Raw genomic sequence first — 26214 nt, 5'->3', positions numbered from 1 at the left:
TTGCGCACGATATCACATGGTACACGCTGCCTGCCAGCTGCGTCAAGCCAGTCACAGAAAGTTAGAGGAACGCCGGAAGTACGGCGATTTTGCTTTCACAATAAAAGCGTAAAATTTGTCAAAATTGCTACACAGAGAGCAACACATAGCATTAACCAGTCTTCACTGCGATGGTGTCGTTTATCTAGAGACATACTATGGTAACTTACTCATAAATGAGTATAATATAATGAGGCAAATATTCTGTACATAGGGACCAGGGACTTTAAGCTATCCTGCAAATCAGATTTGTTAACAAAGCTGGTACTAAGGTATAGCTAGCTAACATGCTAACACTATTGAAACACAAAACCAAATAGGCCTAAAAATGATGAAATTATCACTTACCAGCCAAAAACAGCACAGAAATTAACCATACCTATTCAATGTATGTAGATACTATTGCGATGGCCGTCTAAGTTGTAAGTTTAGAAAAGTATGCAATCCCCTCATCATGGATGTTGTTGGTAAATGCTGTGGACCTCCAGTATGGCCGCCAGAGGGCGCGACCTGAAAGCCTCGTAAACGGATTTTATTTTGAAGGTTTTGAGCGGAAGCCGTATTGCACTTTGTGTGTAGCTTGACGCTAGCGTGCCTGCAGAGAGAGAGAGAGACAGCTGAGAACATCCGCTGGAAGAGCAGACAGACTGCGGGAAGAGTCTTGCCCGGGTGGAGGGACAGCTCCAAAACACACAGCGAAATGGGAGTCGAAATCGAGACCATAACCCCAGGCGACGGTAAAGCGATTGCAAAAAAGAAAGAAAGAAATGTGTTTGGTTCATTACTTGGTGTGGATTGATGTTCACTCTTATTTATCTCAGCCGCAGAAAACACCGCCTTGCGTCGTATGCCCGTTATATCAAGCGCCTTTTTGCTTCCTCCACAGGAAGGACTTTCCCCAAAAAAGGACAGACGTGTGTGGTGCATTATGTTGGTGAGTTTTAAATAAGAAACTTGGTATAGTCTACTAGATCATGCCCCCCCTTCCCCCGCTGCATGCACAGCCAAATTCTGCGGATTTATGTTTCTCGTATGGTTGATTCATATTTCTACTCAAGGCCGCATACAAGTGAAGTGACTGCTGTGGGGTCGCCTGCTGTCTCCTACACCCTTACAAAAAATAACTATGGTAACATTAATCCTGTAGTGAATTGAATCATGATACTATACAAGTAGCACAGCAAAACTATAAATTCCTATAGGAATATTATAGGAATACTATAGTGATACCATAAGAGATAAAGAAAATACCATAAAGTACGATAAGGTCACTGTAACTCACTATTGTGCACCACCGACACATTATAAATCCCTCTAGGAGTATTATAGGAATATTATAGTGATTTTTCACTGCATCTCTGTCACCGGACTCGGCTGCATAAAAAATTAACCCCATCGCCACATTTTCATTCACTGGAGTCCCATTTGGATCCCATGCGAATCGATATTCAGCAATCACATGTAGCTATAATGATCATTCCAGCAGTCGTAGCCTCACTCAAAGTACGCTGGAATTATCGCTGCGTAAAATAACGCGCTCCAGTTTTGGCCAAGCGGTCTATTATAGTCTCGTCAACATCGGTGGATAATATTATAGGCTACATTTGTCTTGTCTGCGAGATAAAAAAAAATAAGAAAGAAGAGTAGCAGACGGATTCCGCCGCAGGGTTCATTCAGAGGCCCAGACGGACAGACAGGCAGGCAGACAGACAGGCAGACAGACAGGCAGACAGACAGACAGACAGACCCAGACAGCGACGGGGGTTTTAAATCCCGTCTGATTTCCACCGCTTTCCCGTCTTTGTTGGAGTTTGGGGGGTGGGAGATTGGTGGCGTTTAGCTGAGCGGATTATAACCGTCTGGGCGACCGCAATAATAACAAAATCACCATAATATTCCTATAATATTCATACAGGGACTTATAGTGTGTACATGCTACACAAAAGTGAGTTTATAGTCACTGTAATTCCCTATAGGGGTGTACAGTATGTGATACTCAATATTGAGTTTATAGTAACCATATCATACTTGATGGCATCTCCTATGGTGTCTCTATAATATTCCTATAATATTTCTATAGTGGTGTGTAGTGTGTCTGTGGTACAAAATAGTGAGTTTATGGTAACCTTACTATACTTGATGGTATCTACTGTATATAATATTCCTATTGAAACCTATAGTTTTTTTTACTGTACTAAAATGTATTGTAGAATTATTATTTCATTTCGCCATAAGGGTGTTCTAGGATTTTCACCACCAGTAAAAAAAAATCAATGAATAAAACAACAAAATGGCATTCAGGTGGCTTTTGCATCCCTGTGTGCTATTTATTAGGCTGCTATGTTCTCAAATTGGCAAAGCTGTCAGTCCGCCTGCTCGCCTGGTAAGACAGACATAACTCAGCCTGTAACACAAGCCTCTTTGGTTTAAGATTATGTAACTTGAAATAACAGCCGGATTCGTGCCTATGCACAGTGTAGTGTTTTTTAGGCATGAGAAAGATCAGCCTGCGTTACTGGTTTTTTCTTTATCACAGCAGCTACAGGATTTCCTCTCCGGGCGGTCTCCCTTCCTGTCAGCCTTGAAATGCGACTTGAAACAGGATATTCCATTATAAAAAAGCCATTTTTTTTTATGTGGAGGGTCCAAATTAAGATCAAAACACGCCTTTGCCGAGGTCCTGTCTGCAGGAAATCTTTGCTGTCTGAACATTTCTGCACTGTTTGTGCTGTTGAGCGGTGAGAAGGGGGAAATGCAGTGTGCAGTATGTTGCTGATACTTTGATAGGACCTTTCAGCTCTTACAGATAATTCTATTAGGCTGCCATCTAGACATCCAGAGGACGTGGTCATTGAATCACACCACCCACTCCACCGCCTGGATTACAATCTATATCTTGCCAGTCGCCCCCTGATGTGCCCAACAACAGCGCAGATTACCTCCTCCCACACAACACACACACACACCAGACCACATTTCAGATACCCACACACGCACACACTCTGCCATCATATCACACCACAAACACACACACCAAACCACCACACATAGGCAGTCTTATTGGCGCTAATAACGGTAATAGCGCTGTCATAAATAGTCTTAGAGTGGGTGCCATTCTGTGGATTGATGCTTGCGTTTCCCTGACTGTCAGACTGCCTCCCACCCCGGAGACAGCTGCAGCGGCTATTTCGGAGATCCTTGGAATCCCTTCATTTGCGCTCTCAATATACACACAGCAGGGAAGATGGTTGTCACACAAGCTCAGCACATATATTTGTTTTCGATGCTTATTTTGTTTCTGAGCTGGTATTAATACCGCTTCAGACACAGTTGCCGCAGAAAGCCAGCATTTTCCCACCATACTGCTATCAGTCTGTTAGATAGATCATTGCAATATTGCACAGGCGTTTGGAGGTTGTGGCTGGATATGGGGCTCATGCAGGTGTTGATGTTGTTTCCTGAGGTGTTTCCTTTCACCCGCAGAACGAGGCTTATAAACGTCTGCTGCTTCACTCTAACTTTTTTTTCTCTCTCACCGCCCCCCACCCCCACCCATCCCATCTCCCTCCCCTCAGGTTCCCTTACAGACGGACGTAAGTTTGACTCGTCCCGCGACAGGGACAAGCCCTTCAGGTTCAAGATCGGCAAGCAGGAGGTGATCCGAGGCTGGGAAGAAGGCGTAGTGCAGGTGGGCTGGAGGAGGGGAAGCACACTGCGCATATCCTATATTATGCAGGATTATTGAAGACAAAATCGACAGCCTTTTAGAGCTAATGTACCACAACTTGGAAATGAAATGTGTAGTTTTGTGAATTGATAAGCAAATTGTGTTAATAGAGCAATACACAGCTGTTGTTCTGCCGTCCATCTGTCCCACACTAACTCTAAAAGCTGCACCCATTCAGCCCCTCGGAGTATGTAATACATTACATGTCATACAGTGTTGTCACCACAATAACTAATAGCTTAACCTTTTTACAGTGTATTTATAAAACCCATAGGCTCAGATGGACACCGGAATGATGCAGAGGGAGCAATAATTTGCAATGCAAGACAGAAAATGCATTTGCTGTTTGTTATGTAGTTAGTTCATCAGCTTAAATACATTCATTTGTTGACATGGTTCCATTATCTAATTTCCACATTCACCAAGGTTTCCATTAACACTGCAAACAGTGGGCCTATGTGGCACGGATGCAGCTCTATAATCGCACTAAAGCATGGACGCACTAGAAATTAGATGAAGAAATAATGTAGCGCCATTAATCGGCGAGATGTTTTCGCTGTCTGGCGCCCCGTGGTTTTATTGTCCAGCTTGATGCATTAAACTGAAATATAGACTGCATTAAGATCCAATTAACCGCAGTCACAGGGCAGACTGGCTATTTTACATGACCTCTATTGTTTCTCTCTCTCTCCTCCTGTGTTTGCGTCCTCCGCCTCTTCTCCTGCATCCTCCAGATGAGTGTCGGTCAGAGGGCCAAGCTGACCTGTTCACCTGACTTTGCTTATGGGAATAAGGGCCACCCGGGCATCATCCCTCCTAACGCCACCCTCATCTTCGACGTTGAGCTGCTGAGCTTGGAGTGAAACCTATCCACGGCCTGTTTGTTATTTTATGTAAGTCGTCTGTTTTACTTTTTAGCTGCGAGAGTGTTTGTTAAGAGTGCTTCTGTTTAGTTTAGCACAAAGCCCCCAGGTGCCTGCTGTCCAGCAACAATAAGAAGTCATCAGTCGGCCTTTGTTTGTACACGTCAGATAGAGAAAAAAGTGGAATGACAAACTCAACTCGACTCAGGCCTTATTTTCTGAGTTTTTGCCATTATGACGATTGATTGCATTCAAATTTTTTTCGCTTACTTCACTGTAGAGCTTTTCGTTCCTCCATTTGCTCGCCAACACACACCCACAGAGCAAACACGCTCTCCAACAGTTGAACCCAAAAAGCGATTAAAACACATCCTTTCAGCACAATAGCACTCGCGCTGCAGTTCCACACGTCTTAAAAAAAAACTGTGATCGAACAGTTATCATGACATTTCAGTTTTAATCGTCCCTTTGATACTTTTTTATCGCTGCTCACACACTTAATTGTTAACTTTGCTTGCCGCTGGTTTTCTGCTGCGTTCAAGTCACACTGGAAGAAGAGGAAGAACGGGATTTTGTTGCTTCGGCGTGAAAGCGTTCTTTAGGTGTTTTACATGTTGTAATGCCTACATCCAAAATCATTTGTTTTTATGAATTTAAAATTAACCACAAATTAGCTACAGCAGATATTTCTTGCTTTTCGTAAGTATGGTTCATTCTATTAGTGTGAATCTAACTGATCATTTACATTTTTGATCTGCCGATATCGGTTGCTGTGTTTACGTGTGTTGACACACTTCTGCAATTTGGCATGCTAACACTTTAGCATACAGTAAGTAGGCTAATCATGAGCAATTAGCATTATCCAAAGTATGAAGATAAACCTTTAGTAACCCAAACTTTGTATTGTTTTTTATTGGTTGACTGGTTAACTTCTGAAAACAGAATCTCAATCTTCTTCATTACTTAAACTAGCTGTTAGCGAACCTCACTCACTTCATGTGTAAACTAAACCAGTTAGTCTCGCAGGAAGGAGAGACCTTCTGCCATTCGTTTAGTCAAATTTTAAGTCTAATTTATCAATTCCAAAATGATTTCAATTTCAAAATGAACTAACCATTCAGCCTTAATGCTGCTACAAGTTCTCATTTTCCCACTTTTAGGAAAACGCTAGTCGCCAACGATTACTTAACATGTATGCTGAAGTGTTAGCATGCGCATCGGACAGAGCTATCTACTGGAGACACAGACATTCCAATCCTCGCGTCACATATTGGGTAAACTCCCAAAAAGTCAGAGTAGTCAGTAACAAAGCACTTTGGTCCACCATGACACCCTGTTATTTGTGACTAATCCTACATCTTCCCTTTTATTGTGTCTTCGCAGGTGACTTCCTACCTGGGTGACTTGGAGAGAAGCTAGGAGAGTCTGCACTTGATTCTATAAGAGGCTTGAGTTAATAGTTCCACTACCTTTATGGTCATTATTTTATCCAACTATAAAAATTTGTGTTATTTTGTCTCAGTGACTGAATTATCTACGTATATTTTTTCCATCATAATCTTCCTCTTAAAAAATCTATGGGCCATAACCTTACAAACCTCCATGTTCTTAATCTTGATTTTTTTGAATTGTGCTTTACACTTTGCTTTGTTTTTGTGAAATGTTGGTTGTGCATGGTTATGATGAGTAATACAAAATACCAATGAACTACTAGCAGCAACATTCATCTGTTAAAGAGTCAATGCGTAACTGATATTATAATTTTAGAGGGCTGGTGCTTGTTATAGTAACTGAGAAACAAAAAAGTGTACAAAAGAATATGAAAAGCACATGTTTGTATCTAAACCCCTCCCGGCTGAAAATCAGAAAAAGTGAAACGAGTTTATATTAGAGACGTAGGGCTTAGTGTTGAATTCAGTGGCATACGTGTAGTGAAATGTCAAGTCATGGAAGGCCTTAATGGTGCAACACAGGAACTTTGTTTGATACATAAAATGTCCCCCTCTAGATAGTGATGCTGTGTTTTCTTTTTTTTATTTTAATTGTTAACTTTAGTATGAGCTAGAGAGGAGCAATTGGCACAGAGGAGAACCAGTCACAGTTGTAGATAGTTCTATCCAATATGTGTGCCTAAATATTCTCACGAGACACATGGTTACTACCTTGCCCCGTCTGCATGATCTAGGCCTGATGGAACCCCTAGTCTGTACATGTTGAAAGCTTTGCATTTAACTTGCTTTATTATTGCCTTTTCATCCAGTCAAATCTTTAAACCCCATTTAAAGCCATAAACAGGTTGAACAGTGCAAAGATAGGAACTGCGGTGACGCACATCAATTGGAATTTGTTATGCTTTTCTTAGAAAAAGGGAAATGCTTGAAATTTACAAAAGGGGGTTGAGGAATCAATCCAATTGTGACCTCCCCCAACCTTATTTTCTGTAACAACTTCCATTATCTATTTTTCAGATGCCAACTTTCTATCTCCGAGAATCGACAAAGCTACTGTATAACCTGTGATGATAACTGTTTGTGTTTTTTTTTGTCAGTGTCATTAGTAAAGTACCACACTGCCTAACTGAACTCTATGTTGTGGTAGAAAGAATGCTGACACACAGTCAGGCATCCTAGTGGTTTTGTATCACAAATAAATAGTTTTAAATGGAGTTTAAATGAAAACAAGGAATACGCTGGCCTGGCTGTCAGATACGGACCACGGCTGCTGATGTTACATATTGGCCGAGCAGCAATTGGTATGGCGGCGGTCCACCTCTGTACTGTCTAGTTATGTGCTGATACGTTACTGTATGCAGGCTAAACCAATGATGACATATTTAAAATGTGCCGTTGCAATAAAGTGCTCTCCACCTGCTTTTGGAAAATGTCTTCATATTTACTCCACATTGCACCATGCTGACTTGTGAAACATGTGCCTTATGGCTTTCCACATTTTGATTGATTGATTATTTGAAGATGTCATACATCATCATGTGCCTGTATTTATGAGACACCAAAATATTTGAAAAGTTTTTGTCACATGCAAATTAAACACATTTGATTTGAAGAGAGATCCTGCTAACAGGCCTACCGCCTCTTGAGGTACCCCAACAAGCAAGATTTGAAGCCATGTTCTTTCCATTTGCACTATGAACGTCTCTCTTTGGCTTGGACTCTCTTCAAAGCCAAACATAAAAAGTCAAATAAGCCCAAAGTTCAAAATTCACCCTATCACATATTTTTCCAACTTTTTTCTCTGATGAGAAATCATCAAATCAAGACTGATAATGAGACTGGTTCACAAAAGGTAAAACAAGCATCACTGTTTCTTTTGTATGTACAGTATATTGAATGGGTCATGAGAAGTGAGAGCCAGTCATCAGTTTAAGGCAATGGGTCAGGATTCCAAATGGGCCACAGACCATCTGATCACTGGAGGGTTCCCACATAATGACAGTAGTATTTGTGAGCCTGGGACCTGTGCCGAAACAATTTAATATTAATATTATATGGTCCAAGAATATTAAATTCTGTAGCTCTGAATCAGTACCCCACTGTACAAAAGTTCCAGTATGAAGACAAAATAATAACAGTTGGGTGCTGGTCTGGGGCCATAACTTCTGAGATTCTCTGAATACAGTCCCAATTTTTGACAAGCTGTCAGATGGCCCTTACAGTATAATGGGTCAGTGTGCAGTTTATAGTGAACATATTATACTTTATGCTATTTTTATGGTATGGTTTCACTGTAAATTTCCTCTGGGGACTAGTTTTGCTGAGTATGTGTATAGTATCCTTCTGAAGTTTAGTATGGGGTTACTATTGTTCTTTTTGTATGGGGGATACTGAGCAGGGGGCTGAGCATTTCCACAGAGACTTGAGGGCCTGGTCTACTTTACCCTAACCCTTTACCCTACTGTAGGCTACCTGTACCAGTGCTTTCTGTATCACTGCAACCTTAGAGAGACTTCTCTGCTGAAAGTAATGGTCATGATGACTAATGTTCATGTGACCAATAGGAGGCGTGGCTTTGAACGTCAGCGTTGATTGACGTGTTTGGACGACCAGGAAGCCAGCGGTGACTTCACTCCAGAATTCCCCTTCGCATCACTGACAGTGGTGTCGTCAACGACGAGGTTCCAGACCGACGAAGAGAGAAAAAGACAAAAATAAAGAAGTGTGCTGGTGTCTGAGATTCCGTGGGACTTACTAGAAGTGTTTTAGCTGATTTTACAACCAAGGCATTAAAGGTGAGACTGTCTCTAACGTTAACTAACCTAGCAAACCGTTGTACGAAACCAACGCTACATCAAGCAAGCTAGCGTTCGTTTACCTAGCAAGCTAACGTTATGGCTAACGTTAGCTTTTTGCTTTCCTGCTGTGTTGATGTTGTGTGTCTATGATTTACGAACAAAGACTTGATAGCTTAGCTACTTAGCTAGTTTCCTATTTAGTCAGATAACTTGAAATGTTTTCAAATTCACCGGCGAAACTAAGTATTTGCTGCTATTGATTATAAATAAAAGATTTGCCTGCGGCTTCTTGATCCAGCTAAGTTAGCAGTGTTAGGTTGGTTAATTTTTAATGACTGTGGTAATAATACGTTAGCTGACCCAGTCAGTCAGGTATTTCCTGATGTCGCACATGATACTGACACAACAGAAGTTCATCACTTAACATTATACACAAACATATGCCTCAATATCAGACCAAGGAAAGGGCTAATCTATTGTGGAGTTAGGGGAATGAAGGAGGGGGTGTTCTCAGCCCGAATCATAGCTAGTTAAACCCTACACGATTATCTCTGAGCCAAGTGGTTTCCCCATGCAGTCATATGTTTAAAAAAAAGTACTTAATTTGTAAATGAAATATGTTGTCTGTCCATAACGTGCATATTGTGACCCCAGTGTGGGGTACAGTACAAAGGGTGTGGGCCAGTTCAAAGCAGTACAGACCTCTGTGTTTCCTTACCGTTGTCAGTCTTCTTCCTTCTCCTCCCCCCTCCCTCCCTCTGTCCCTTTCCCAGCCATGTCAATAGACCGGAATAAGTTGCCAAGGGGACCACATTCTTCATGTATCTAACCAATTCGTTCAGGCTTACTGAAGTTAGCCCCCTTTCCTTTCCACCAAGCAATTGGATTGCAAAATACTGTTAGACTGAAAACCAGTGAATGCAATAATAATAATGTGAGCATCTTTCTGTCAGTTGAACTATTCTTAGTACAGTAATGCGTTTAAGGAATACTCATCAAGCTTTGTACGGCCCTATTTCCGCTGCCTGTTTGTTTATCCATTCATGCCGATGTAGGAATTTTCCCTGCAAATTTCAAAGAGCTTCACTTGCCCAATTCAGTTGAACTGCAAATGTAAAAGGGACTAGCTCAAGGATTAGGTTATGTCATTACAAGAGCTGCCCAAACACACATTTTTCCCAAGCTTATTCAGTTATAACTCCAGCCTGTGAGTCTGAATGAGGGAGGAATAAAAAACAAACAAACACAGCTGAAAAGCAAACACTGGATGGTATTAAAGTGCCTCTGTGTCCAGGAACACAATGATGCACTTGTTTGTGAGGACTGAGAATAGCAGATAGAGTAGTGGCTTGAGTGTCTGTGAGAGTCGGATCTCGCAGTAATGTGATTGCGGTCCGAATGATTTGCTTATATTCGGGACTCATTCCAGTTTTCGCCTACAAGTGCGAGAATGAATGTTTGACCACATAACCTACTACTGTGCGTGTCACATCATTATGGACTGTTGTATTTGTGACATTTGTTACTCTTCTAGACATTATGGTACTGGTACTAGAAAAGCACAAAATGTGCCAGTTTGAAAGTAGGAGTATAGGCCTTTTTTGTCTCAATTTTTGTCTTGAGTATGGTTTTTCAAATTGCTGCTATTTGTGTATGTGTGTCTATCAGTAGGTTTCTGTTAGTGTTGTGTAATTTGGGCGTGGGGGACGCAGACTTTGACATAATCTCTGTGGTCACAGCTGCAGTATTACAGTGTCAACCTCTTCACTTTGTTTTCCTGTTCCTCTGTCAGTTACAATGTTCATCATACATCTTGTGATCTTGATTCGCAGTTGTCTGTGCGATGAAAAAAACAAAACAGTCAGTTAGAAATCAGTGCTGCTTCTGCTTTTTCTTTAATGCTTTTTAAGTATAGGGACTGGAAAGACTTGACTGGAATCAAATTGTGTTTTTAATGGTAACAATGTCAGTTACTGTAGATCATGGCTTGAGATGTAGTCACATACCACTTTCATTATTGTTCCAAACCAGAAGGTCCTCATGTTAAATAACAATGCATAGGAAGAAATGGGAGGATTAGGTGTGTACATGATTCAAAGTGTAGGTTATTGATGCAAGTGAATAAAAGGAATCTGATTTACAAACAGAAGTCACACTCACTTCAGGTCTGGCACATGTCACAGTTCCACTGAATGCCTCACCCTGTTGTTCTGTACGGTATACTCACTCTCAGTCAGCTGACTGACTTTTATCTTTCATTTCCTCTTTCCACTCTGCATGCTGCCTGATGACCAAAGTCTCTATCGCTCAGTCGGTATCTTTTCCTTTCTCTGTCTACTGTGTCTGTTTTTTTCTCTCTCTCACTTTTTAATTTGCTCCCATTCTCTCTCTAATGGATATAGCCAAAGTGAGTTGACTGATAGTTGCTCATTAGCCTCTTGCTGAGCCACTTGACTTCCCGTAAAGGAAGTGAGTGCGCAGCTATCCTGTTTTTCCCACAGCCATAGATCAATTGATTTGATGGCTTTGCTACAATCATGAGACACCATGTTGGACATGGATGTTTGTTTTTCTGTGTTTCTGTCTTTGTGCTCTTTGGATGTGGCTTGGCAATGTCATCAGTCACACTAGAAGCCTGCAACTTGGATAGGTTAGCTTGCATAGCTTGGATGCAGTAAGCATTGATAATCTGTTGAGTCATCCTACATTTGATCTATGTTGTCATTAAGTAATTCTAGACCTACTTTAGCCTACCACAGCCCTATATGGAGACGTCCTAGGTTTAGGCTGTTTGGTTATTGGGCATGTGTTGTTAGTAGATGAAAGGTGAAGTATGTTTGCTACTTTTTGAGTATCTGTTTTAAATGACTAGAGAAGGAGCACAAGGGAAGTCATGTTGAGGCTTGCGTAACCATCATGGTTTAAAACAGATGCAAAGCCTGAAGGCAGACAGTGGGACCTGGGAGCCATTACACATTCTCTGTGTGTATGTGCGCCCATGTGTGTTTGTTTGTGTATTTCCACCCTCCATGTTGGCTCAAGTATTATATTTTGTGCCAGCTTGTATTTTATGCAAGTCACCTATTTGTATAGGCCCAAGTGTTTTTCAGATGTCCTTGTTTGAACTTCAACTGACAGCTATCATGGAAAAAATGTGTTACTGCAGTTGCACAGTGTATATTACTGTAGCAGTTGAGCTTTGGGTGTGAAGAGAGTGGATGAATGAAACGAAAAGAGCTAGATGTTTCTTTCTTTTCCCCCTCTTCCTACTTGCACATACCCTCATTCCTCTTGTCTTCCTTCCCGCACAGAGAGGGGGATCATCGAGGATTAGTTTGAAAGACTTTATTGAACAGCAAGAATCTCATTAAGAGCTTTATAGTCTTGTGGTCCCCATGTCTGTCATTCACAGCAATGCAGGGGCACAGTCAACACACACACATGGGCCACCCCAGGATTTAGATTAGTGCCAGGGTGAAATGATCAATTGTAAGATTGAGTAGCTGAAAATTTCACAAGGTAGCCTAGTGCTTGAAATGAACAAGGTAATATTTGAGGACAACTATGCTAACAGTAGTCCTGGGAGTCTCATGATCTAGCTGGGTTGTTATCTTATACAGTCATGCATCCTCCCTTTCTCAAGGTCCTCCACTCACAACTGTTTGTTTCTCTCCTTAGAATGTCCCTGTATCCATCCCTCGAGGACCTGAAGGTCGACAAGGTCATCAAGGTAAGATGAGTGTATTAAAATGAATTTATTTAGACAGAGCCATCTATCTAGAGATAATTAGGCTCAGAATAGCCTATGCTGTTGAAATCAGTAAGGTCCCACAATGGCCCTATGCTTCCTGGTATTATGTTCAACACTTCCATGGAATAAACACAATTCCAGCCTGTAAAGCAAAGGAAATAAGAACCAAATCACTGGGGACTTAAAAATGCTCAGACCTCTCAATATTGCAATTCTTTTGGGAGTCAGTAGTTTAATGTCCTTGTCAAACCAGAACTTAGGGGCATATTTGCATGTGACGCTAGCTATTATATAGCTGGTCTGGTATCGTGTGGTGGAGGAGGAAGTAGCCTACCCTCACTTATCTGGTCCTACTGTTACAAGATAACTGACAGGTTTATTGCCTAGGACCAGCATAGCATACTGGCAAATTTTGATATTCATATAGATCCATTTTATGCTTTAACCTATTCAACCCAGGATTATGATTTCTCTAGGATGTTAGGTTGTTTAGACATGCAGTCATACCTAATAAGGTTTCCTGTTTTTCTTCTACCTTCTACCACTATTTTTATAGTGTCCTGATTAGGGCTGAGCGACATTGACAAAAAACGAATTGTGATTTTTTTGACAGAATATTGCAATTGCGTTTTTCATGTCATACATATTTTTAAACTTTTAAATTGTTTAAAGAATAGTGATTTTGTTAAAGAAAGATATCAGTGTGTTTGAGTATGATGAATAGGTTTTCACCAATATTGTACTTGATTCATGGGCCAAAGACTACCTGGCGCACTAAAACAGCTTGTTTAGAAATCCATTTTGGATATTGCGATTTCGATTTTTTTTTTTTAATTTTGATTAATTGTTCAGCTCTAGTCCTGATGACAACTGCTTTCATACTGTATTCACAATTTTTCCATCATTCGAGTACAGTCCTAATACACTGCTGTGTCTCATTTGATTGTAGGCCCAGGCCCAGTTTGCCCAGACCACCACCCCAATGCCAGCCATCACTGAGGCAACCTACCAACCTCAGCCTGCCACTGTTGGGATGCCAGGATCAAGTGAGTCCCAGGCCTCATGAAGCCTCCAAGTTTAAGAGCCCAGACCAGAATAGACAGACATAGACATAGGCAGAGACCTTCACCTGTATCTGCCCTCCTTTTCTCCATATCATTCTCTCTCTTTTGCCCTTTTTTTCTTATGCTGGATGTTTTTTCATGTCACTCTGTGGGGGGTTTGTCCTTCTGAGCTTGTCTATTCTTGGGAGGAGAACAGTGAGTGGGCTCGGTAGCTCTGTATTGAGGACAGATAAAGACGTGTGGAGTGAGAGGACCAGGATAGGAGGAGGGGGTTATGGAGTCTCCGGACAATAAGGGGAGGGAACGGGCCCCTAGCTCAGCTATGATCTCTCTCTCTCTATCCCTCTCTGTTTCTGACTTTCTGTCTCTCTCTCTTTCATCTTATTTCTGGCCAAGGGGTTTATCTTTTACTGAGTTTGTGTGAAAGTAGGCTGGGACACTGCAGTAAGCCAGTCTCATCAGCGGTGCAAGGAATTTTGGTGTAGAGGGAGAGACACAGGAGGGAGAGAGACAGACAAAGGAGGCACCCACAAAAGATAAAAAGCAGGCAAAAGATGGGCAGGGGGCCCTTGAGGAGAGTAGAAAACACATTTTTTCTGCTCGTTTTCACTCACTCTCCCCCTTTTTTCCCTCTCCCACTCATTCAGTTTCTCTTTCTAGTTCTCTGTTTGGATGCAAAGTCCTGTGGGCTTTTGGTCTTTTGTTTTTCCCTCAGCAGAGCTAGCTATGAGTCACCATGGAGACTGGCTCTAGCAGTGGTGCTGGGACGGGGAAGGACGGGAGAAAGAGAGAGGAGGAGTTGTGTTTGAAGAGAGGGAGGGAGGAGGGAGAGATCCGAGGAGGCGGGTGTGGGCTAGAGGAGAGAAGGGAGGAGTTTCTTCTCCTGGTGTGGAGGAGAGACAGGAAAGGAGGTGAAAGGGGACGGCCTGACTGACATCAGCGCTGGACCACAGCCTGGACAGATACACTAATGCTGTAAACTGTGGTTGCAGCGTTCAGTTTGCCTAAACACCTTGAACTTTATTCTTCCTCTCACAAATTTTCTTTCACCTCTCTCCTAGACTTTTGGTGTTGGAAAAAGAACCGAGACAAGGAAAGAATTAAAACAATTTGTACACAGCCTGCGTTCAGGGTTTTCCCTGACTTTTAGTGTGGCTTTGGTGGTGAAATGTTGCCAGCCGTGTGGGTTTCGAGCATGGAGGAAGGGATAATGATTATAAGAGCACAAACCAACTTTTAGTAACACACTAAAACCACTAGAACCTACATGAGACCCACGCAGTTAACTGAAATAACTTGAACTCATCCAGAAGAAAAAAAAATTCAATGGCAGTTTTGGGGGTCATGGATATGTCATATTTTATGTGTCCTGCCTTAAGATTTTAATAGGTGAAATACAGACCTCAGAGCAGGGCAGCTCCAGTGTTTCTCTCCCTTGGCGAGGGGATAGGACCACCTTCATCATGTCCCTCATCCAGAGGCTTGAGTTTAGTAAAGTGTTGTAACTCAGTTTGTAACAGTTTGTTGGTCTAATGTAGCCTTAGGAATATAGGAATATCTATGCACCTTGTGTGAAAAACCAAGTGAAAAAACAAAAAAACAACTGCATTGTAATACTCTGGGTTTCATTACATATAAACATTCATTAAAACGCAATGTACTGTAGTTGTGACATGGAGGTTCTTTTTTCACTCGGTTGAAACACTTGGTTGTCTGTAAATACCATACTTGGAGCACTTTCCAAAGGTACAAAGATTAATTTCTCCCTAACCAATAAGAGAATCTTGCTTGTGTGGATGCTTGCTTTAATTGATTTTGAACAGATACTGATCGGCCAGTGGAATTTCTCTGAGGAATCTGTGTGTCCAGGCCCTCAATTGTTGAGTAACTTTGAAATGTGGGTTTGAGTTCAATGGTTGGTTCCCAGCTAGCTCTAGATAGACTTCTGAGAAGGAGGGGGTCAGGCTAAGGGCAATCTGCGAGAACAGTGAACTTGTATTTAATTATCCCTGAATAAAGGATCAGAGTTCATTCCCTAGCCAAGGACAGTTTTTTGGATTAGCTCATGTGGGTAGGTGTGGAGGAGGCATTTGTGGGAGAGAATGAGAGAGATTGTGATGAAATACACAACACAAAAACATACATGGGGAAAGCCAACTGAGTAACTATTATGACTAAGCAGTCTTAATAATGAAACACATTTATTTATTTGTTATGGCCTAGTGTAGGAGGTTGGGATGAATCATGGTCTACATGCACCTCCTCGTCTCTTTTTTTCCTGTACAAGTGCTCTAGCACTTTCTAGGTTCTTGGGTGGAGGGTTGGGTGGGGGTATGCATGGTTGGAGTGACTGAAACTACATTGCCTCTAAAGACTCCATCTGTTAACACCAAAGTGCTGTGGTAGCACAGTATTGTAACTAAGAGAATTGCTGAACAAAATACTTAATTAATGCATTGACTAAGCCATTGCAGTTTGAAAATCACCAAGTTGCTTCCTAGTATGTGGATGGTGCAACTTGGTGGACGTACATATTCATGTAGGTGTGTGTATCTCACTTGTTACTCATTTTGCTTGTGCATATTTTCCTACCTCTGAGTACCTTCCTGACATTTCCTTGTGTCTATCCTAGCCAGGATAATGCAGTAATTGTTGCTGTGCCGCAAGGGCAATGACAGGGTCATGTTGCCAGAAAAGTGACGCAGTCATGCAGGCAGGCAAGAAGATAGACAGGTAAACACTGTTCATACAGACAAGCAGGGAAATAGACAGGGGACAGATAGACAGGAAGACAAAGAGGACAAGTGGACAGTGACAGACAAAGAGGCAGGCAGCAAGGCAGACAACTAAGGCCGTTCCATCAGAGCAAGGGGCTGCACATTGATGCCAGGAAAGTTTTACTGCACTGCAACACAGGCTGCTCATTATCAGCACTCTTCCACTGTAGGGCTCAACTTGGCTCAACTATGACCCAGTTGTAATGGGCGGTGTGAATAAAATAAAACGTGTAGGAAAGAATGAGATCAGCGATAAAGACTGCTGTAGGTGTAGCCGAGATAAAAACTACATATGATCACCTTGACAGAATGATTGCACACCTATGACTTTACTACATTTTACTACATACAATCTGATGGAGACTAACCAGCCTGTCTTTGATGTTATAATCTACGGAAAATGCTTAAGTAAAAGCTCTGAGTAGAGTAGAGGTAGGGGCTTAAGGAGGGCATACATATGTATGTATGTATGGGGTTATTAAGTGCTCACCTTCCTTCACAGATGTTTCTTTGAAGTAGGCACACAGCGCTTCCAGAAGCCTTAAGAATAAACTCATGCAGCTTAACAAACAGTGTTGTTAAACTGACATTAAGCCACTCGGATTTTTCCTAGGAATGACCTGGGCTCAATTCTTCCTGCATTTTTCTCTGTTGAGTGTATTCAATGTGCATACCCTTTAGGTTAACTCTTGTTCCCTTTCCCTCTCTGTTCTCTCTCTCTCTCCTCTGCCCTGCCAACCACCTGTCTCTTTCTCTCCACCCATCCCACCTGCTCTCCGTCCCTCCATCTGCTCCCCTAACCCCCTTTCTTCTCCCCCACTCACCTACCTACCTCCTTTTCCTTCAATCTGTCTCTCCATTCTCCTAGGCTTGTACCCGAATCTCGAGGAGCTTGGAGACTATATGGGTCTGAGCCTAAACAGTGATGAAGTCCAGAGGAACCTGGCCCTGGTGCCTGTGGCTGACAATGTAAGTGTGTGTGAGCGTGTGGGCGGGTGTCCATGCATGCAAGCATTTGAAAGCTGGTGTGTGTGGACAGATTATTACCATCATCATTCCATAATGCCTTTATGTGTGGACATAATGTGTACTATTTGATGTTACACTTAATTAAGCAAAACAGTCGAATGTCTCTATCTTAAAACCATGATCCTTTACTGATTTAAAAACCTATTTTTTTTCTAACTGGTAACCTTGTCTGATGGGAGCCATGAGCTGTTGATAAATCAGAGCAGAACACTGTTCTGTTCCTAGAGATCCACATTACTGACTGACTCACCGCAGGCCTGGAGCGGTGTGTAGGAGGGTGTGAGCTCTCCGCTCTCCTCCAAGAGTGTGTCTGTGTGTGTCTGTGTGTGTGTGTCTGTGTGTGTGGGTGTGTGTGTGTGTGTGTACACACAGGTCCTGCATGTGCCAAGGCTCTCACAGTATCCTAGCATGCCCACTGACCTTTCAACCATCTGTATTCTCTGCCGTTTGGTCATATCTTTTACTCTTTTATTATTTTCCTCATTGATTTCATTGCTCAAGCATATTAATGAGGCATAGTTTTTAAAAAGCAGTGCCCAAAGCGTTCCTGCCTCCATTCACTGGTGGAGGAGGAGGAGATGAAATTGAATCCTCCCACACGCCTCTATTTGATACAGCATTCCTTTTTATCTGCGGCTGAATTTTAATGTAACATTTCTCTTTAATCTTTTTTTTTCTCTCTCTCCTACCTCTCTCTTTTTGTTTCACCTCCCCCTCACCCTTGCTTGATTTCCCTCCTGTTCTGTCTCTTTCTTAACCCACCTCTTACACTTTCTCACATTTCTCCCCCTTCCTTCTTCCCTTCCTTCCTTCCTTCTGTCCTTTTGTCCTTCCTTCCCTTCCACAGCAGGTAGCAGTGCCCGCTGGTTTGGGTGTGGGGGGCATGGTGCGGCCGGTGACGGGGGCAGACGTTGGCATCAGGAGGGCAGAGATCCGTCCGGGGCTGCGGGAGGTGATCCTCTGTAAGGACCAGGACGCGAAGGTTGGACTCCGGCTCAGGGCCATTGACAATGTGAGTCTGCAGCACAGACCCTTTGACGGGCAGCTTTTTCCCATTAATTATTCAGCTCAGGCTGAAATTCACTAATACCCCCTTTACACCAGACTAGTAACCCAAGGAAATACACAGGTTGAGGTATTGCAAGTTATTCCACTTGGTGTGAAAATTCTGTATTTATCCTGTGTCACTCCATGTCTGCGTCATATTGTCCACCATGTTAAACAAAGAATGTCAACACACCTGCTACTGATGACGTTGCAATTTGAAAGTCCATACGACATTACTGTGTACGAGGCTCGGTGTGAATTGCCTCCTCCATGTAATGGACCTGGATTAGCACATTTATATTATATTATTATAATCTTCCTGGGATGTAATATGGGTATAAAAATGCTGGGCAGGTCTCAAACTTGCTAAAATGAACTGGTAAAACCATGACTGGGTAGTGTTTATCAGTATGAGGCATTAATATGCTATGTAGGCTTACAAAACCTGATCATTTTTGACACTTGGCTGCTGCACATGGTTAATTATTCAGTTTGTATTGAGTTGCACTAATACAATGGGCAACTTTTGAAACGACTAAAATGAGTTGGCAAAACAGAGGAGATTCAGGATATTGGTAATCAATATAGTGCTGAATCGGAACAGACACAGGACACTACGGACATCTCATCTTTTGTCTCCTGTCTTGAAGCCATACTTTTGCCACAGTGGGGAAAACTCTTTAAAATAGGAGGCCAGCTTGGCGTGATTAGCTTGATGCTAACGGTGCTGACAAGTGACAAGCGTTTTCAGGGCAGCGGAGGGACAAACGTAATTTTCTCTCACTGTGACAAGTGTGTGGAGAAGAAACATACCCAACTAAAAGTATCCTTTATGTCTGACAAAACAGTTAGGAGACATTCCTCCTTCTGTTGATCCTGTTTTCTCGTCTCCTTTTATTCTTTCTTTTATCATCTTTGTAGTATCTTATCTTTTCTCTCCTCTCTTTGGAACATTTCATCTCTTCTCTCTTGTGTCCTTGCCTCTGTCCTTTATTGTTGCTCCTCTGTTTTCTCTCCATTATCTGCCCCTGCTTTCTCTATCTCTCTCCTCTCTTCTCCCGGCTTTCCTTTTATCTTATTTTTAATGTTTTATCTCTTTCCTCTCTCCTCTCCCAGGGAGTGTTTATCCAGCTGGTGCAGGCTAACTCCCCTGCGGCCCTGGCTGGGCTGCGTTTCGGGGACCAGGTCCTTCAGATCAACGGGCAGAACTGTGCCGGCTGGAGTCTGGACAAGGCCCACAAGGCCCTGAAGACGGCCTCCGAGACCCGCATCGAGCTCATTGTTCGGGACAGGTGAGGACTATGTAATACACTGAGGGTATAGGATTAGAGCAGCGTTTCATAAACTATGGGTCAGGATCTGTTTCTTGTTGGTCTCCACGTCACCATTGTACTAATGTGCTTTCTTAGATTGAGAACAAATTTCTTAGATTTGGATCTCTGAAGGGGTTAAAGAACAACCAGATTAGAGTATAATTTACCTGGCAATAGAGAAAGGATTAATGTGCCCTTAGTGGTTTATTTAGCTATGTATAGACCTCAGCTGGTCTTTGTCAGATATATCTGTCCTGTACTATACATGACAAGGAGCAGTTGAGGTCTAAACATTGCTTAATAAACCACTAAGGGTTCATTAATCTATGGTGGGGATATCTTTTTCTATTTCAGTGTCTTGCCTTTTGTATCAAACAACTGGTGAGGGTTTTAGATGTGCATGTACCTCCTGTCTTTGTTTTTTTTACATCAGGACGTGAGAATACAGAGGCAAAGATTATAATGGTTGATACCCTAGTAACAGATATTAATGATCTATTGAAAGCAAATTAACACATGTACATTAGAAAGAAAGTCATCTCTGTGATAGTTTACTTGAAAAATGACAACATACAGGAATTATTATTATTGTTAGGATCTGAGATCAAATAAACAAATGGAGACAAATATATGCAAATTAGTACATAGTGCCTGCTCACACTCTCAGCATCTGGTCTTGTGCAAATTGTGTGTATTTGGTTATAGTTACATTTAAACAGGTGAGATCCACCGTCTGCCATCTGTTGTTATGTAGATAGGTAGCTTTCATTGGATCTCAGTAGAAGCAGAAACGAACATGCGTGACCAAACCAGACCTTTTTTCATATTTGGCTCCCTCTGCTGGCCACCTCATCGCTCTATGCTTTGGCATTTTGCTGTTTCAACAAGTTTGTGCTGCTGCTCATTATACCTTAATTAAAACAGGCAGATGTATAAGTATCTTATAACCAGTACATAGGAAGCTGATGTTCAGTATTTTTCAGGATTTCAGTTTTGTTTTGACACATTTATCACTAAGGGAGTTTCTTGTCTTGCTGCCTTCTCCCATTGCTTCCTGCTTCTTGTGTGTTTTCCTGATCACATTTATAAATACACAGGTACTTGACGAAAGATCTAAACTGACGAAACTTTTCTTGCAACAAATGTCAATATATGTGTGAGCCAGGCTAGGATCCCTAATCTTTTCTGTTTCTCTCTCTAGGCCTTTCCAGCGCACCATCACTATGCACAAAGACAGCTCAGGACATGTGGGCTTTATCTACAAGTCCGGCAAAATCACCTCGCTGGTCAAGGATGGCTCTGCTGCCCGCAACGGCATGCTGACCGACCATTACATCTGTGAGATCAATGGACAAAATGTTATTGGACTCAAGGTCAGATGCTCTTTTCCATAAAGACTATACAATTTTCACTGGGATGGCTAATCACATATTGACAGAATGTAATGCATATACTGTATATGTAATGTAATAGTGTTCTAAGCCCTATTCGCATGCGACTAATATTACTTGGGGATATCCAGTGAATTGAAATAATTGCATCAATTGCCGGTTTTAAACCTGTGCAAATCTGCCAAATCTGCAATTTCTCCCAGCAATTTTAGCTGTAATTTGTTTCTGGTGTACAATTTCTTTTTCTTCTCCTTCTAGACTTGTGATATCTTCCTCTTGTCATGATAAGGGGAGGCAGTAGTGTAATCTTAGAGGAAGGTTATGAATGCATTTTCAGCACAAACTTCAAGTTTTGCTTTGCTAAATCAGAAAGTAACAAATTGTAAAATCTTGGCCTTGTACAGTTGTATGTGCAAAACCCAGTGGTTGGGGGGTAATTAACTAAATACATGAGGTTCCTGCATAATACTAGTTCTGTGCGAATAGATGAGATTCTAGTTTTAAGAATAGTTAGTTATTCTTACTACTGCTGCTGATGATTGTGTTTGTTTGTGTGTTTATTTTTCCAGGATTCTCAGATCAAGGACATTCTGACCACTTCTCCCACTACTATGACCATCACCATCATGCCCAAGTTCATCTATGAACACATGATTAAAAGGTAGGCTCCAGTTCACATTCTTTCAAAGTTTAAGATAATCAAATGTCATTTCATTGTCATGTATCAAGTGTCAATACAGCACGTTTATAAAGAACACATCATGCCCAGCCACACTGTTGCGTAAGTGTGCCTCGTGTCTTAAATTCTGTTTCATCAATTGACCATCTCCTGTACTATGTAGCATCCTGTCCAGGCAGGTGCACTTGTACACTGAGCTGCAGAAACAGGAGATAGGCTCCTGCCTTATGGGCCTGGCTCAAAGAGCACTTGCCTACTTAACATTATTTCCCTCCAGGATTTCAGGGGTTTTCTACATGCAGCTCTCATATTACTTCTTTTTCTTACATTCCACTATTATTCTTTAGCCCTGTTCAAATTGGATTTATTATTACTGGGGGGAAACCCTGTAATTATAATTATTATCAACGGCATCTGAAAATTTTAATCCAGTTTGAATCTGCCATGTCCGTTATTTTTACAAGTCTGGAAAGTAAAGTTAGAGGTCATCTTCTATTAATAATCCACTTTGAATTGACATCTCCGTAATGCAATATCGTGTCGTTAGTTTTATGCAGCTGGCAGATTGTAATGACACATGTAGGCCTCTAGCTCAAATAGTCTAATGGAGGCTGTAGGGCCTTGCTTCAACTACTAACACCACATCATCGAGACCCATACAAAGAAGGAATAAAATAAAGTCCTTTTGGATATCAAAATCTCTAAAAGGACTAAATCTCTTACTTTGATGTGATTTATCTCTCGTATGGCAGCATTTGGTAAGTAGGTAGCTAGCTACATCTAAAGTCTAGTGTCAGACAATGGAGCATTTGTTTGGGTGTAGTATAAACATGATATTAAGTACCAATTTGAGGGAAATCCCATAAAAATTACATTACAGAACCTCCGTCAGTAAAACAAATCCAATCTGAATAGGGCTTGCTTTTGTGCGCTCCTGTTCAGTGCCATGCTTACTCATGTCGATTTTCTTCCAGGATGTCCACCGGTCTCCTGCGGTCAGCCATGGACCACTCTGTCCCCGAGGTGTGAAGACCAGGAGGAGGAGGAACATACACACCTCAGTCAGGATGTCTACAATCTACAGAGAGATGCCTCTCTTGATCTCTCTCTCTCTTTCTTTCCTCTTATCTTTCTCTTTCTAACTGTCTCTCTCTCTTTGTTTTCATACCAAACCACCTCCTGCATCACAATCATTATCGTCGTCAACATTGCTCATCGTTAACATAATCTTAAAATGCCTTTTTTTCTATTTTTCGGTTATCTCGGTATGTTATTCAATATACCCCGGTTCCTTTTCTACATTTTCCTTGTCTCAGTTGACATGTCTAGTACTTTTTATGTTAATCTTGTAGTCTTAAGTATTACATGCTTTTTTTCTTGTTTTCTATGTGACTTCAAGGACAGTACATAACTTTTTTTTTTTTAAAAAGCCATGCACGCTATCATGAGTCCAGAGCTTCCTCCTTGTTGTGGAGATGGATCATTGGCAAGTGACCTTTCACCTCTCATGCTGTAAAAGCCAATGATCCCCATAGTCAGTCATCCAAGCCCTACCATATATATTATGTTTGCCCTCTCAGTCCCTGCACTTGGCCCCCAATGTGTGTACGTAAATAATTTGATTATTTTGAGCGGAATTAATACCCGGAGCCTCGCATATAAAAATGTTCTTTGACTTAATTCTAGATTCCAGTGTACAGTCATTTTCACATTGGTAATGAAAGAAATTTGTTTTAGCAAAGAAAATTGCTGTAGTCCATTGATTTTGGCATCAAGATGAGTTTTCAGAAATCATAACTTTGGCATGGAAGCACAAAAGTTTTGCCTAAGAGCCTTTTATAAGTGAGGTCCCTGGATTCCAAGTTAATTCTAGACTCAGTGAAGATCGGACAGAATTATCACATGGCAGCCTCCACTTTCTCCAAGAGATGGCGATGTGTCATAGGAAAGTGTCGTGATGGGGAGGACGACTCTAATTTGTTGAATTTTTAGGTACTGGGAACAATGTGTGCACATTCCAGGGAGAATTGTAGGGAAAAGGGCAGCAGTGGATGTTTGTTGCCCTATGCAGCTGGGACTTAATGGCCCTGTCCACAAACACTCCATAAGCCACCTATTTCCTTGTGGAACTGTAAGGCAGTGAAAGGCACAAGTAGGCAAGATTGTAGTGCAGTATGTCATTGCCCATCAGACAGTTAGGCGAAAGTCTTTTTTTAAATGGCTTTCTGGCAGATCTCCTGTGCTTTCAAACCTGCTAGATTTTTGAAGGATTGATCATTGGCATGTTTGGTTGATTTTTGGACAGGGTCTGTGCTGGGCGGACCCACTAAGTGCACTTTCCACTACCTTTAAGAGGTTGTCTTTCCTGTATCCATTTCAACAATTGTGTTTTTTTTATTATTGGGTGTTTGTGGTGACTCATATCAATGAGAGAATTCATGAAAACAAACATGTACTTTGTATGTTAACCATAGGAAACTGCGTAAGTTTGATGCTGAAAGTAGTCCGCTCAAATTGAAGGCATTTACTTACACATCAAGGGTTCAGCCAATGAATCTGCTCTCCTTTTGCTAAGCGTCGTTAGAGGACATCCCTCTATTATATTCCTTCCTTGACTGGTGAGCACAGTGAGACTGAACAAGGCTCACAGTTGATAAGTGAATTTCCACTTATGTTATATAAAGTTGTTCCTTTTAATGCTGTTCGTTTGGATGCATGTATTCTGTTTTTTATTTTCTAGAAACGTAATCTGATAAACTCCACATTCTGTAAAAAAAAAAAAAAATGCTAGAAGAATCTAAAAGTTTATATACGAATGTAACCAAGATAATTATTGTAAAACAAATAAACAGTCTTTCTGTTCTCATTGGCTTGCCGTTGTCTGTCATGACCCTTAGGACATTTATCTTCCTACTAGAACATATTGCATTCCAACTGCAGAGTTTTTCATAACTAGATAAGTGTTTGCAGCTGAATTTCCATGAGACGAGGTTAATAAGGATGATAATGACTGCAAATGCGTTAATCCTCTGCACTTTTCTTGCAATTATTTGTCATCTGTTTCCTTTCTGGCTTCTTCATCCCTTGTATCAGGTTGCGTCCCATCTTCTTAGTTTATGTAGCTGTTGATTTTGTGCGGGTGAGGCACTTTAAGAGCTAATTTTATTAGGCGTATTCTATGGTTTTGCAGAGCATATTTGGATGCAATCACTCACTTCTCACTCAGACGCAGGCCTCCCAGAAACACAGCTGCTCTGTGTGTCATTGCCTTTTAGTCTTTAGACTGAAAGCGGCTCTTGTTCAAAAGGCTGATGTGATTAGCTGAGTGCTGCAACGGGTTACCATGACAGCAGAGTCGTGTGGCATGGGTGGGGTCAAGGGTCACACACCTGAACCACTGAACAGTTAACAGATAAGAAACAGTCACAATATCAAGCAAGGAAAACGATGCAGACAGAAAGCGAGAGTGACAAGATTCAGACAAACACACTCAAATGAAAACGACAAGACATTTTTCCTCCATGCTGTTTAATATAGGGGCTTTTGGTTTTTCTTTATACAGTGTGGTGGGAGTGTGAATGGAGAAGTACTGATGAACAGTGATGTCTGTTACTGTACACACTACTATTGCCATTAAAATAGTTCATTTACAATAAGTTAATAGATTTATCCGTAGATATGAGTCATGTCTGCTGAACTCCTATACAAGGCATTTAAGAACGTCCTCAATGTTAGTATGTTAAAGGACCAGGTATAACCTTTGTATACGGTGGATCTCATTACATAGGCTATCGAACACATAATCAGACAATCAGACGAGGAATAAAGCATAAAATGACAATACACATTCAAAGATTCACAAAAGAAGACTTCAAATCCCCCCCCCTCCCCCTCGACAAATATTCAGCATCGTGTGTGTTTATGTCTAGGATATACGTAGTATATAATCTCAAGCACAGACGTCGTACTGTGTCACTCATCCCCTTCAGCACACAAACGCTGGCACAACCTCACACTAACATCTATATGTCACTACAGCAGGAAATTAAATTGTGTTAGAGGATAAAAATAGAAAGCGGGCCGCCGTGAGGTCAAATGCAATCACATCCCGTCAGGAAAGGAAGAGTGTAGGACGTTGTCAGAATAGTGTTAGCTGGCCACCTTGGCGTCATTTTGGGAAGCATTTTGATAAAGTGCTGTGTTGTAACGCTAGTGATCCAGGGCCTGATTGGAGAAAATTCAGATGCACATAGCAAGGGGACAGAGTGGATTGTCGGCATCCAAA

At 41.6% G+C, this 26214-nt stretch overlaps 2 protein-coding genes across 2 annotated transcripts; both read left to right on the top strand.

Moving 5' to 3' along the window:
• Positions 1–642: 642 nt before the first annotated feature.
• Positions 643–7500, top strand: fkbp1ab (FKBP prolyl isomerase 1Ab). The gene is made up of 5 exons (XM_071535154.1): positions 643–776; positions 926–973; positions 3615–3727; positions 4501–4659; positions 6013–7500. Exons 1-4 carry the CDS (start codon positions 740–742, stop codon positions 4627–4629), a joined length of 327 nt encoding a protein of 108 aa, XP_071391255.1. The 5' UTR covers positions 643–739; the 3' UTR covers positions 4630–4659; positions 6013–7500.
• A 1202-nt stretch (positions 7501–8702) lies between these two features.
• On the top strand, positions 8703–24789 carry sdcbp2 (syndecan binding protein (syntenin) 2). The gene is made up of 9 exons (XM_071535178.1): positions 8703–8875; positions 12557–12608; positions 13579–13675; positions 17339–17439; positions 18347–18511; positions 19663–19838; positions 21061–21232; positions 21820–21911; positions 22904–24789. The coding sequence occupies exons 2-9, from the start codon at positions 12558–12560 to the stop codon at positions 22956–22958; spliced, it is 909 nt and encodes a 302-aa protein (XP_071391279.1). The 5' UTR covers positions 8703–8875; position 12557; the 3' UTR covers positions 22959–24789.
• The last annotated feature ends 1425 nt before the right edge of the window (positions 24790–26214 follow it).

The sequence above is a fragment of the Centroberyx affinis genome, unplaced genomic scaffold (genome assembly GCF_046629955.1).
Source record: "Centroberyx affinis isolate AG114_WGS23_722 - 3 ecotype Tasmania unplaced genomic scaffold, CSIRO-AGI_Caff_v1 ptg002675l_1, whole genome shotgun sequence".
In the NCBI taxonomy this organism is placed as follows: Eukaryota; Metazoa; Chordata; class Actinopteri; order Beryciformes; family Berycidae; genus Centroberyx; species Centroberyx affinis.
Note: the sequence above shows the minus strand (reverse complement) of the source record. Positions and strands in the feature narration are given on the sequence as shown.

Excerpts from the sequence above, each read along its gene's own strand:
- fkbp1ab (XM_071535154.1), top strand. The coding sequence starts at position 740 with ATGGGAGTCGAAATCGAGACCATAACCCCAGGCGACG. Across the intron at positions 974-3,614 it reads GTGTGTGGTGCATTATGTTG|GTTCCCTTACAGACGGACGT; the intron begins GTGAGTTTTAAA and ends CCCTCCCCTCAG. Across the intron at positions 3,728-4,500 it reads GGGAAGAAGGCGTAGTGCAG|ATGAGTGTCGGTCAGAGGGC; the intron begins GTGGGCTGGAGG and ends TGCATCCTCCAG.
- sdcbp2 (XM_071535178.1), top strand. The coding sequence starts at position 12,558 with ATGTCCCTGTATCCATCCCTCGAGGACCTGAAGGTCGACAAGGTCATC. Across the intron at positions 12,609-13,578 it reads AGGTCGACAAGGTCATCAAG|GCCCAGGCCCAGTTTGCCCA; the intron begins GTAAGATGAGTG and ends ATTTGATTGTAG. Across the intron at positions 21,233-21,819 it reads AAAATGTTATTGGACTCAAG|GATTCTCAGATCAAGGACAT; the intron begins GTCAGATGCTCT and ends TTATTTTTCCAG.